The sequence below is a fragment of the Mobula birostris genome, chromosome 6 (assembly GCF_030028105.1).
Source record: "Mobula birostris isolate sMobBir1 chromosome 6, sMobBir1.hap1, whole genome shotgun sequence".
NCBI classification, from domain to species: domain Eukaryota; kingdom Metazoa; phylum Chordata; class Chondrichthyes; order Myliobatiformes; family Myliobatidae; genus Mobula; species Mobula birostris.
This window is the reverse complement of record NC_092375.1, coordinates 4,449,279-4,461,872: the sequence shown is the minus strand read 5'-3', so window position 1 is coordinate 4,461,872 and position 12,594 is coordinate 4,449,279. Positions and strand designations below refer to the sequence as shown.

The following is a 12,594-nucleotide window of genomic DNA, read 5'->3' as shown; positions in this document are numbered from 1 at the left end:
GTCCTGCTGAAATAAGCATGGACGTCCCGGGAAGAGACGTCGCCTTGATGGCAACATATGTCTCTCTAAAATCCTAATATACGCCTCAGAGTCAATGGTACCTTCACATACATGCAACTCACCCATGCCATGGGCACTGATGCACCCCCATACCATCACAGATGCTGGCTTTTGCACCTTTCGCTGATAACAATCTGGATGGTCGTTTTCATCTTTGGCACGAAGAACTCGACGCCAGTTTTAGCTGAAATGTGGACTCATCTGACCACAGCACACGGTTCCACAGTCTTTCGGTCCATCTGAGATGAGTTTGGGCCCAGAGAACTCGCTGGCATTTCTGCATAGAGTTGATGTATGGCTTCCTCCTTGCGTAATAGTTTCAAGTTGCATTTCTGGATGCAGCGACGGACTGTGTTGAGTGACAGTGGTTTTCCGAAGTACTCCCAAGCGGCTATAATTGTCACAGTAGCATGACGGTTTCTTAGGCAGTGCTGCCTGAGGGCTCGAAGATCACGCGCATTCAACAGTAGTTTCCGACCTTGCCCTTTACGCACTGAGATGTCTCTGAATTCTCTGAAACCTTTCACAATATTATGTACTGTAGATGTTGAAAGACCTAAATTCTCTGCAATCTTGCATTGAGAAATGTTCCTTTTGAACTGACTAACAATTCTCTCACGAATTTTGGCACAAAGGGGTGAGCCACGACCCATCCTTGCTTGCAAAGACTGAGCCTTTGATGGACGCTACTTTTATACCCAGTCATGATACCTCACCTGCTGCCAATTAGCCTGCTTAATGTGGAGTCTTCCAAACCGGTGTCACTTGAATATTCTGTGCACTTTTCAATCTTATTTTAACTCTGTCCCAACTTTTGTTGAGTATGTTGCAGTCATCAAATTCTAAATTTGTGTATATTTAGAAAATACAATTAAGTTGGTCAGTAAAACTATTGAAAATCTTTTCTCTGTATTTTTGTCAGTTAAATAAAGGTTCACCTGAATTAACATATCACAGATTTTTGTTTTTATTGCATTTTGGAAAATATCCCAACTTTTCTGGAAATGGGGTTTGTACTTAAAGAGAGGGGGGAAAGGTGAGGTAGTGTTCATGAGTTCATTGTCCATTCAGAAATCTGATGGTGGCAAGAAAGAAGCTGTTCCTGAGACATTGAGTGTGTGTGTGTGTGTGTGTGTCTTCAGGTTCCTGTATCACCACTTGGATGGTATCAATAAGAAGAGGGCATGTCCTGGGTGCTGGGATCCTACATGATGGATGCTGCCTTTTTAAGCATGGTCTTTTGAAGATGTCCTGTGTTTAGGCATGGCTAGTGTCCATAGTGGAGCTGGCAGAGTTTACAACTTCCTTCAGCTTTTTCTGATCACATGCAGTGGCCCCTCCATCACAGACAGTGATGAAACCAGTTAGAATGCTCTCCACAGTACATCTATAGAAATTTGAGAGAGTCTGTGTTGATGTACCAATACTTCTCAAATTCCTAATGAAATATAGTCACTGTCGTGCCTGCTTTGTAATTGCATCAATATGTTGGGCCCTGGATAGAAGTTCAGAGATGTTAATGCCCAGTAACTTGAAACTACTCCCCCTTTTCACTGATCCCTCTGAGGACTAGTTCATGTTCCCTCGTCTTACTCTTCCTGAAGTCCACAATCAATTCTTTGGTCTTACTGACATTGAGTGCGAGGTTGTTGCTATGATACAACTCAATGCAAGTTGATATATCTCACTTCTATACATCACCTCATCACTATCTGAGATTCTGTCAACAATGGTTGTATCATCCGCACATTTATAGATGGCATTTGAACCGTACCTAGTTGTGGAGTCATGGGTGTAGAGAAAGTAGAGCAGTGGGCTAAGCACGCATCCATGAGGTGCACCAGTGTTGGTCATCAGTGAGGAGGAGGTGTTATCTCCAGTCCGCGCAGACTGTGGTCTCCCAGTAAGGAAGTCAAGAATCCAGCTGCAGAGGGAGGTTCGGAGGCCTGGGTTTTGATGCTTATTGATTGAGGTTATGGTTATGTTGAACACTGACCTATAATCAATAAAAGCAGCCTGACATAGGTATGCTATTGTCCAAATAGTCCGAGGTAGAATGGAGAGCAAGTGAGATTACATCTGTTGTAGACCTATTGCAGTGATAGATCAGGCCTTTGCTTAGGCAGGAGTCGATTCTGGCCATGACCAACTTCTCAAAGCACTTCATCATAGTTGATGTGAGTGTGGCTAAGGGACAGTCATTGAGGTAGCTCACCCTGCTCTTCTTAGGCACCTCTGACTGCAGCAGCGAGAGGTTCGAAGCTGTCCTTCAGCACTCCCACCAGTTGGTTGGCACAGGTTTTCAGAGCCTTACCAGGTACACCATCAGGGTCTGATATCGTGTGAGGATCCGCCCTCTTGAAAGATGTTCTGACGTCACCCTCTGGGACAGAGATCACAGGGTCGGCAGATGCTGCAGAGGTTTACACAGGTGTAGTTTTAATCTCCTTTTCAAAGCGTGGGTCCTGCCTGATAGTTGTGAGTAGAGGGCATAGTCTGAATGGTGAGGGTCTTTGATGTTGGATGTTGCTTTCTTGTGGTAGTTTCCATGTAAATGTGCTTAATGGTGACGAGAGCTTTGCCTGTGATGGACTGGGCTGTTTCCACCACTTTCGGGAGACTTTTCCATTCCTGGGCATTGATTCAACCAGTTAGGATACTCTGATTACAATATTACCAGTACATTAAAGTGCATCTGTAAAAGCTGCTGGTGAGCCTTTCTAGTATTGCCAGTTTAATGGGCTTGCTTGCTTCTGGATTCACAGGACGCTCTGCAGGAGCAATACAACAAGGAAGGCACGTTTCCCGGACAACGGATTCAGCCCGGCCGCCGGCCGTGGCCCTTCCTTAACTGGCTCTTCTGGGTGGTGGTACTGCTGACGCCGTTGTTCAGCTTCACGGTCGGAGTGTTTGTCAGCGGGTCCCCGGTCCTAATCTGCTCGTTCCTGCTGCTTGTGGGTGCAGGTAGGCTCCTCAGTACTCTCCCGGGGGTGGACGCTGCCCGTGGGCTGGTGCGGGAAGGGGAGCATGTGTGGATCAGAATTGGGTTTATGCCATGAAATGTATTGCTTTACAGCAGCAGTGCCGGTCATTGGCACAGGCCCTCCACTGATCAGTGTCGACACTGGGGTTTGCATCCTAGCTGTCATACACAAGCCAGGGCAGGACGATACGGAGAGCAAGCTGTTGCCCAGGTAGAGGGCTTCCCCTCTCCATGCTGCTAATGTATCCAAAGGAACGGCAGAAACCAATGCAGTTTGGCACCGGAGGCAACACAGGAGTTGCCGGTCAGTGTAAACTCAACGTAGGACTGCCTAAGGGATTCCAGCTCCAAATTTTTCTTTGGGATTTACTCCCGAAGCCTTTCTCCATGAGTGGGTATAGCCACAAGGCAGGGGAAGTTGGAGATCAGAGTTTTCCTTCTAAATGAGCTGCCAACCGCGGCTGTGGGGCCCCATCTGCCTGAAGTGACTGGTTTTAAGGCACCACTAACCCGCCTTTGCCCCTTCTGCTGTCAGTAGAAATGGTTCCACCGAGCTTAGTAGCTAAGCCACATGTGAAGGCCAGGAGCTGGATTTGGGTGAGAGGCTGTTTGAGATACCTGCCATTGGGAGCATTGGGAGCATCTAATAGGCAGTGGGAGCTTGTCAGCACTACCCCTGCCCCCCCCCCCAGCTGTAACAACCCTGAGAAACCAATGCAGTGCAATACATAACATATTACTATAAGTTACAATTTGATAGAGAACATAGAAAATAGAACAGTGGAGCGCAGTACAGGCGCCTCAGCCGACAATGTTCTGGCGCTATAACCTACTCCAAGATCAATCTAGCCCTTCCCTCCCATTCAGCCCTCCCCTCCATTTTTCTATCATCCATGTGCCTATCTTTGCCCCTAATGTATCTGCCTCTCCCACCAGGGGTTCCCAGACTTTTTATGCCATGAGGTCTTGCCATTAACCGAGGTTTGGTGAAAGTCCCTGCTCGACACCAGCCCTAGCAGGGCATTCCTTGCACCCCCTCTCTCAGGGCAAGGGGAAGGCCCAGTTTCAAACAGTGATGAGGGGAAATTTCTTCTCCAAGCATCGTAACTCTTGAGTTTTCCACAGTACTGTAGAAGCAAAGTCATTGAATACTGTCAATGGGAATCAGTTAAAAGGTTGGCACCTCGTGGGCTGAGGGGCTTGTACTGTTTTGTACTGTTCTATGTTCATATGAAATGGGAGATTGTTACATGGGTAACACGGAGATGAGTTGATTGTCATTTGCACAAGTGCACGTCTGCACGGGTGTAATGAAAACCTATTTGCAGCAGCATCTGAGGCACAGAGCATCAAATATACAGCACTCACTGGGTAAATATAAACAAGAAGGAGTCAGTTCGTACAAAAGTCCATTATAGTGCAAAGTGTCAGTTAAAATTATAAGATCATAAGATATAGGAGCAGAAGTAGGCCGTTCAGCCCATCGAGTCTGCTCTGCCATTCAATCATGGGCTGATCCAGTTCTTCCAGTCATCCCCACTCCCCTGCCTTCACCCCCTACCCTTTGATGCCCTGGCTAATCAAGAACCTGTCTATCCCTGTCTTAAATGCACCCAATGACTTGGCCTCCAAGCCACTCATAGCAACAAATTCCACAGATTTACCACCCTCTGACTAAAGTAATTTCTCCACATCTCAGTTCTAAGTGGATGTCCTTCAATCCTGAAGTCGTGCCCTCTTGTCCTAGAATCCCCTACCATGGGAAATAACTTTGCCATATCTAATCTCTTCAGGCCTTTTAACATTCGGAATGTTTCTATGAGAACCCCCCTCATTCTCCTGAACTCCAGGGAATACAGCCCAAGAGCTGCCAGACGTTCCTCATATGGTAACCCTTTCATTCCTGGAATCATTCTCGTGAATCTTCTCTGAACCCTTTCCAATGTCAGTATATACTTTCTAAAATAAGGAGCCCAAAACTGCACACAATACTCCAAGTGTGCAGAGAAACAGCCCCTTCAGCCCGTCTAGTCCATGCTGAACTGTTAAGCTGCCTACACCCATTGACCTGCACCGGGACCAAGACCCTCCATACCCCTGCTATCCATGTACGTATCCAAACTTCTCTTAACTGCTGCGATCGAATCCATATCCACCACTTCCACAGGCAGCTTGTTCCACACTCTCACCACCCTCTGAGTGAAGAAGTTCCCCCTCATGTTCCCTGTAAACATTTCACCTTTCACCCTTAACCCATGACCTCCAGTTGTTGTCTTACCTTTTGCCCTATCTATACCCCTCAAAATTTTGTGTACCTCTATAAGATCTCCCCTCATTCATTTGTTGAGATTAATGCCCCATGGCAAAGATGAGAATACCTCCTGCGAATATGTTCACTGGAGGTGGAGAGGAATTTACCCAAAGGTTTAGGGTCTCAAGCTCAGCAAGTAAAGCAGCAAGTGAGTGGTGGGAGGTCCTGGACGAACAGCGGGTTGTCCGACAGACTGAGTGCATTGGCTCTCAAAGCTAGAGCTTGTACAGACTGACGATGAGGTTGTAGTAAAACCGGTCAAGGTGCATCATCAATGTGAAGTTCAGAAGTCAAGAACCAGGATGAAATGTTTGTCCTTTTTCAGGAGATAGACCATATGGTCTTATCCAAGGATTTATCTCAACAGTAGACCGCAGTTCTAGACTGGAGGGCTTGGCTTATTAGGAGAGACTGGACAGGCTGGGACTGTTTTCTCTGGAGTGAAGGAGGCCAAGGGGTGATCTTATAGAGGTTTATAAACTTGAGAAATTTGTTATTACCATCACATGTACCAAGGCATAGTGAAAAGTTGTCCATACAGATCAAATCATTACATAGAACACCTACATCTAACCCTTCCCTCCAACTTAGCCCTTTTTTCTTTCATCCATGTACCTATCCAACAGTCTCTTAAGTGTCCTTAATTTATCTGCCTCTACCATCACCAATGCAGGGCACAAAATATATATACACTTGCCTCTGACATTCCCCCCTATACTTCACTCCAATCACCTTAAAATGACCCCCTCCCCCATAGTAGTCATTTCCACCTTGAGAGGGAAAAATCTCTGGCTTTCCACTCCATTTGTGCCTCTTACCATCTTGTACACCTCTGTCAAGTCACCTCCCATTCTCATTCACTCCAAGAGAAAAGACCCAGCTCACTCAACCTATCCTCATATGGCATGCTGTCTAATCCAGGCAGCATCCTGGTAAATCTCCTCTGCACCCTCTGAAGCCTCCACATCCTTCCTATGATGTGGGGACCAGAAATGAACACAATATTCCACGTGTGGTGTAACCAGAGTTTTACATTACCTCCTGGCTCTTGAATGCAATCCCCTGACTAATGAAGTCCAACATACCAGACAGCACAGCACGTTGACTTGCGTGGCATCTTTAAGGGATCACTCTTCGATCTGCAGAGAAAGTGCAGTGCAGGTAGACAGTGAGCTGCGAGATGAAGCAGATTGCGAGGCCAAGTGTCCATCTTACCGTACGAAGGGACTGTTTAATAATCTTATTAAAGATGGGTAGAAGCTATCCTTGAGCCTCGTAGCATGTGCTCTTTGAGGCTTTTGTATCTTATGCCCAATGGGAGGGAGGAGAGAATATCCACAGACAGAATCTTTTCTCCCCAGGATATAAGTATCAAGTACTGGAGGACGTGCGTGTAAAGTAAGATGGGGAGAGTTTAAAGGAGATGAGTGAAGCAGGTTATTTTCTCACACAGAGTGGTGGGTGTCTGGAAGCAGATATGACAGTGGTGTTTGAGAGGCTTTTAGACAGACACATGAATATGCCAGGAATAGACGGATAATAGGTCATATACAGGCAGAAGGGATTTAGTTAAATTTATTTATTTAGAGATGCAGTGCGGACCAATGATTCACACAGCCCAGCAACCCCAGGATTAACCCTAGCCTAATCACAGGACAATTTAAGTGACCAATTAACCCACTAACCGTACATGTTTGGACTGTGGGAGGAAACCAGAGCACCTGGAGGAAACCCACATGCTCACGGGAGAAACTGTACGAACGTACTGCGAGGGCTCCGGAATTGAACCCTGACACTCCAAGCTGTAATAGCATGGCGCTAACCACTACACTGCTGTGACAGTTTGGGTAGTGTTCAGTGTAGAAGTGCTGTTCTGTACTGTTGTGTGTAAAATTATCCCTTTTCACTGTTTCACAGCCTCATTTTGTGTGCGACGGCTGATCGGAGTGACGGAGATCGGAAAAGGTTCAAGCTATGGAAACCAGGAATTCAAGAAGGCAATATAGAGACGTTAACAGACACCTATTTACCGAGATAACTCTGTGACTCTGGGAATGTTCCACTCTCCTCCACCTACAGTAACTAACTAGCAACAGGAGCCAAGAACCAGCCATTCCACGGTCTGCCGATGGAGAGTGACCACCCTGGACCACACAGTCCACTCTCAGCCCACCATCCCTACACCCCGTCAAACCTAGGCTCGTCCATGCCCTCCCCACACTTCTCCTGGCTGGAGTTCATCTCTTCCTCCCCACTTCCCCAGCGTCAGTCAGCTCTGCACCCCTACCTCCACATATTGGCAACTGGGATTAACCAAAGGCTGAGCTCGAAGACCAGCTTGTAGTGGACGTCAACCTCTGTCCATGAGTGCAGCGGGAAATCCATTCCCCAACCCCCCCCCCCACCCCACCGTCTGTTAGGGTAGCAGGGAATCCATCCCTCTCCTTTCTCTTCCTCACCACCTCTGTCCATGAGTGCAGCAGGAAATCCATTCCCCAACCTCCCCCTACCGTCCATGAGTGCAGCAGGGAATCCATCCCTCCCGTTCCTCTTCCCCCTCACCACCCCCCGCCGTCCATGAGTGCAGCAGGGAATCCATCCTTCCCCTTCCTCTTCCCCTCCATCTCTGTCCATGAGTGCAGCAGGGAATCCATCCCTCCCGTTCCTCTTCTCCCTCACCACCCCCCGCCGTCCATGAGTGCAGCAGGGAATCCATCCTTCCCCTTCCTCTTCCCCTCCATCTCTGTCCATGAGTGCAGCAGGAAATCCATCCCCCCCCCTCTTCCACCCACCCGTCCATGAGTGCAGCAGGAAATCCATCCCTCCCCTTCCTCTTCTCCCTCCTTCCTCCACCCCCCCCCGTCCATTAGGGTAGCAGGAAATCCCTTTCTCTCAGTATTTCCCCTTTTGCTCTTTTCATTTTCTTTCTTATCCTCTCTCTTTCACACCTTCCCTCACCCCTTCTCTTTCCCTTTCTTTGTCTTTCTCTCAAATTGGCTCCTCCCCACCCCTCTCTTGCTGTTCTTCCCTTTCTCCATGTCTCTTTAAAAGTCCATCTGTCTTCCCTCTTTGTGATATCTCCTCCCTCTCCACCTCTTTCAAACCCTTCTCTGTCTATCCACATATATCTTCAAAACCCTCCTCTCTATATATCTTTCTCTGTCTTCAACCCCCTCCCCATATCTGTCTTCAACTCCCCTCTCTCTATATCTCCCTCTGTCCCTCTCCCCACCCCCTCTCTATTCCTCTCCCCATCCTCCCTTCTACAATTTACCTGTTCTAGTTCTGGGATTCTTCCTGGATTCATGCTCAGATCTGAGGTGTATGTATTGGTTAAATCATGTAACTACCTTTGGTCTGACCCAATACGATGATAGAATTGTCTCTGTGGGGTTAGGCTGGCTTTATCACACACAAACACCTTGGTTCTCGCCAGTTACTGTGTGTGTGTGTGTGTGTGTGTGTGTGTCTGTCTGTCTGACTGACTGTCCCGGTATGGGTTGTGTGTGAACGTCCCCGGTAAGGGTCGGTGTGTGTGTGTGACTGACTGTCCCGGTATGGGTCGTATGTGAACGTCCACGGTAAGGGTTGGTGTGTGTGTGTCTGACTGACTGTCCTGGTATGGGTTGTATGTGAACATCCCCGGTAAGGGTCAGTGTGTGTGTGTGTGTGTGTGTGTGTACGTCCCCAGTAAGGGTCAGTGAGTGTATGTGTTTGTGTGAGAGAGAGAGAGAGAGAGACACCGTCCCTGGTGAGGGTCAGTGTGTGTGAATGTCCCCGGTAAGGGTCTGTACGTGTGTGTGTGTGTGTGTGTGTGTGTGAGAGAGAGAGAGAGACCATCCATGGTACAGGTCGGTGTCTGTGTGTGTGGCTGTCCCTGTTACGGGTCGGTGTGTATGCGCGTGTGTGACTGTCCCTGGTACAGGTCGGTGTGTATGTGCGTGTGTGACTGTCCCTGGTACAGGTCGGTGTGTATGTGCATGTGTGACTGTCCCTGGTACAGGTCGGTGTGTATGTGCGTGTGTGACTGTTCCTGGTACAGGTCGGTGTCTGTGTGTGAAAGCTGGGTCTGACACCACGGTGATTGGGAAGTCTCGGCCATTCTGTTTACAGATGAGGATCTGTGCCCTCCATTTGACCAAGTCTCAGTGGGACCCTGTGCACAGGTGGATGGGGGAGTTATGTGCTGTACTATAGATCTGCTCACTGTGACAGTGTGGAATTAAACCCCTGCCTGGGTTCCCCGGGTCCTTCTAACCTCTGCAGGGCCAGCGCAGTCTGGACAAACCTGTCGGATGCAATAAAATCCACGTCAACCCTCTGACTGCATGAGATATTACAGCGAACACGGTGAACATCTGCCTGTTGACAGCACACTGTTAGCAGCGTACTGAAGACATGGTTTTCAGTGTTTCATCTGAGTGTGCAGTGCATTGCAGTGTTAACTCTTTTGGAAACTCCATAACTTGAAATAACAGTTTATCTCCCTGCTGACCCACCCAGCAGCAAGTAGGTGTAGCCTCCACCTAAAGGAGATCTGGTTGCAGGGACAACAGAGTTCATTACTAATTTATCCCCATCCCTGTAACCAGCAGACAGGGCAGTGCCGGGGAGGTTCACACAGAGTCCACTCCCACACCCACGTTCCTGTTGTTCCGTTCCAGTAGGAGCACTCCGAGAATGGTCTGCACTGCTTCCTGCTGGGAATGTTGTGTGGTTCGCCCTGTTTCTGCCTTGCCTGTCCTGCCACTGGTCTGCGAGTGAGGGTGCCGTGGATCCCAGCTCCCAACTGCTGCACTCGTTACCTCTCCCACCCCTCCAACCCCTGAGAGTACAGATACTGAGGGCCCACAATGAGAGCCGCCTCCTCTACCCACTCGTCCCTTCCCTGGATCAAACCATTGCACTCCTCCCTCCCACACCCAAACGTGACTCTTTTCTCTCCCTTGCCCCTTCCCTCCTTCCATTCTTGCCAGCACGCTGACCACATCCTCACTTAAACACGGGGTAATTTTTGGAAAGAACCAGTTCAAAATAAAAGGTCCAGTGTTAGATTGATCACCGGGGGAGGGGGGAGTGAAGCCACAGGAGGAGCAATGCTGGCTGAGGGAGCGAAGCAACCTCTACTTGACTATGGACATCTTGCAAATGGTTCATGGTGATTTTGTGAAAGATACTGGACTGAGAATGGGGTATGGACACTCTCAATCAGACCAGAGTGACAGACAAGAGAATAGGAACATTCCTCATTAGAAACTGAGCCTACGCAGAGGGAGCTTCACTCTGTGTCGAACTGTCCCTGTCCTGGGAGTGTGTGATGGGACAGTGTGGAGGGAGCTTCACTCCGTATCTAACTGTCCCTGCCTGGGAGTGTGTGATGGGACAGTGTAGAGGGAGCTTCACTCTGTAACTAACTGTCCCTGTCCTGGGAGTGTGTGAAGGGACAGTGTAGAGGGAGCTTCACTCTGTATCTAACTGTCCCTGCCCTATGAGTGTGTGATGGGACAGTGTGGAGGGAGCTTCACTCTGTATCTAACTGTTCCTGACCTGGGAGTGTGTGATGGGACAGTGTGGAGGGAGCTTCACTCTGTATCTAACTGTCCCTGTCCTGGAAGTGTGTGATGGGACAGTGTGGAGGGAGCTTCACTCTGTATGTAACTGTCCCTGTCCTGGGAGTGTGTGATGGGACAGTGTGGAGGGAGCTTCACTCTGTATCTAACTGTCCCTGCCCTATGAGTGTGTGATGGGACAGTGTGGAGGGAGCTTCACTCTGTAACTAACTGTTCCTGCCCTGGGAGTGTGTGATGGGACAGTGTGGAGGGAGCTTCACTCCGTACCTAACTGTTCCTGCCCCGGGAGTGTGTGATGGGACAGTGTGGAGGGAGCTTCACTCTGTAACTAACTGTTCCTGCCCCCATACAGAATATGATCTATTTCTAGAGCCTTTAATGACAAAATATTTATTCTGCATTGGCATCCCTCCCCTCTGTAAACAAATAATTTACTGAAAGCATTGACATGATTGTTTTTATAATATGGTAGTTCATTTCAATAAAGGAGTACGATAACTGGTAAACGTGGGCTGTGGGTAGATCCATGCAGACAGGTGACAGGCTTCCAACCCTTTGGGCTGAGGGAGATGTCTGTTCCACCCAGCACTGCATCAGGGTTGGTATCACTCGATGTGAAGTGGTCTTTATCACCATCACCCACACCAGTTCCTCTGGGTTACATGCCCCTCTGAAGGTAACGGTGAGCCCACTCTGCCTGAGGTGAACAGAAGACATAGGAGCACAATTAGGCCATTTGGCCCATCAAGTCTGCTCCGCCATTCCATCATGGCTGATTTAGTATCCTTCTCCCCGTAACCATTGACACCCTGACTTATCATGAACCTATCAACCTCTGCTTTAAATATATCCAATGATTTAGCCTCCACACCCATCTGTGGTGATGAATTCCACAGATTCACCACCCTCTGACTAAAGAAATTTCTTCTCATGTCTTTTAAATGGATGCCTGCGTGTTCTGAGGCTGTGCCCTCTCGTCCTATACTTCCCCATTGTCGGAAACATCTCTCCACATCCACTCTATCTCGGCCTTTCAATAATCAGCAGGTTTACCATAAGTTTCCCCTTCATTCTTCTGAACTCTCTGGAGTACAGGCCCAGAGCCATCAAATGCTCTTCTTACCATTGTAAGTACTTTAGGGCTGTGCTGATTTGTATGTTCTGGGCTTTGGGGCTGTAGATGGGGACTGATCTGTTGTACGGCAAGACGTGGCAATTCCTTTCCAGTCTTCCACTACTGATCCCCTGCTTCTTCCCATCTCTGCATGTCCGACGGTATCATGCACTTAACACAAGGACTTCAGGGAATGCCGCACTTGTAGCGGATAAACCACGCCGCGGTTCTCGGGACCGTGGGCGCCTGTCGCGTCCATCCTGCATTTCAGAATAAAGGAATAAATGATTTCATTCTTTCCCCCGACTCAGGTCTGCTGCTGTGGGTTCACTCCCGACACGAGGTGGGGGGACATGGGACAGGCATAGAGGGTGGTGCACTGGTCATGAAAGGTGGGTGGTATTTACACTGAGGAACCGGGAACTCTCAATTATCTCTGCCTGAGCAGCTCTGATATGGACAACAGCATGTCGTCCAACCCCTTCATGATGTTAATAACTGACTTCCTCCTTTGGTGCTCTCAGCTGAAGAAAGAGGTTTTCATATTTGTTCCACA

At 48.6% G+C, this 12,594-nt stretch overlaps 1 protein-coding gene across 2 annotated transcripts in view; it reads left to right on the top strand.

The window, feature by feature from the left end:
• LOC140198792 (1-acyl-sn-glycerol-3-phosphate acyltransferase gamma-like) overlaps nt 1-12,336 on the top strand; it is a 78,727-nt gene extending 66,391 nt beyond the window's left edge. For both annotated transcript variants that reach the window (XM_072259824.1, XM_072259825.1), the window contains exons 8-9: nt 2,826-3,024; nt 7,272-12,336. In XM_072259824.1, coding sequence (XP_072115925.1) covers nt 2,826-3,024; nt 7,272-7,360 — 288 coding nt within the window. In that variant the 3' untranslated portion in view covers nt 7,361-12,336. The remainder of the gene's footprint in view (nt 1-2,825; nt 3,025-7,271) is intronic.
• The last annotated feature ends 258 nt before the right edge of the window (nt 12,337-12,594 follow it).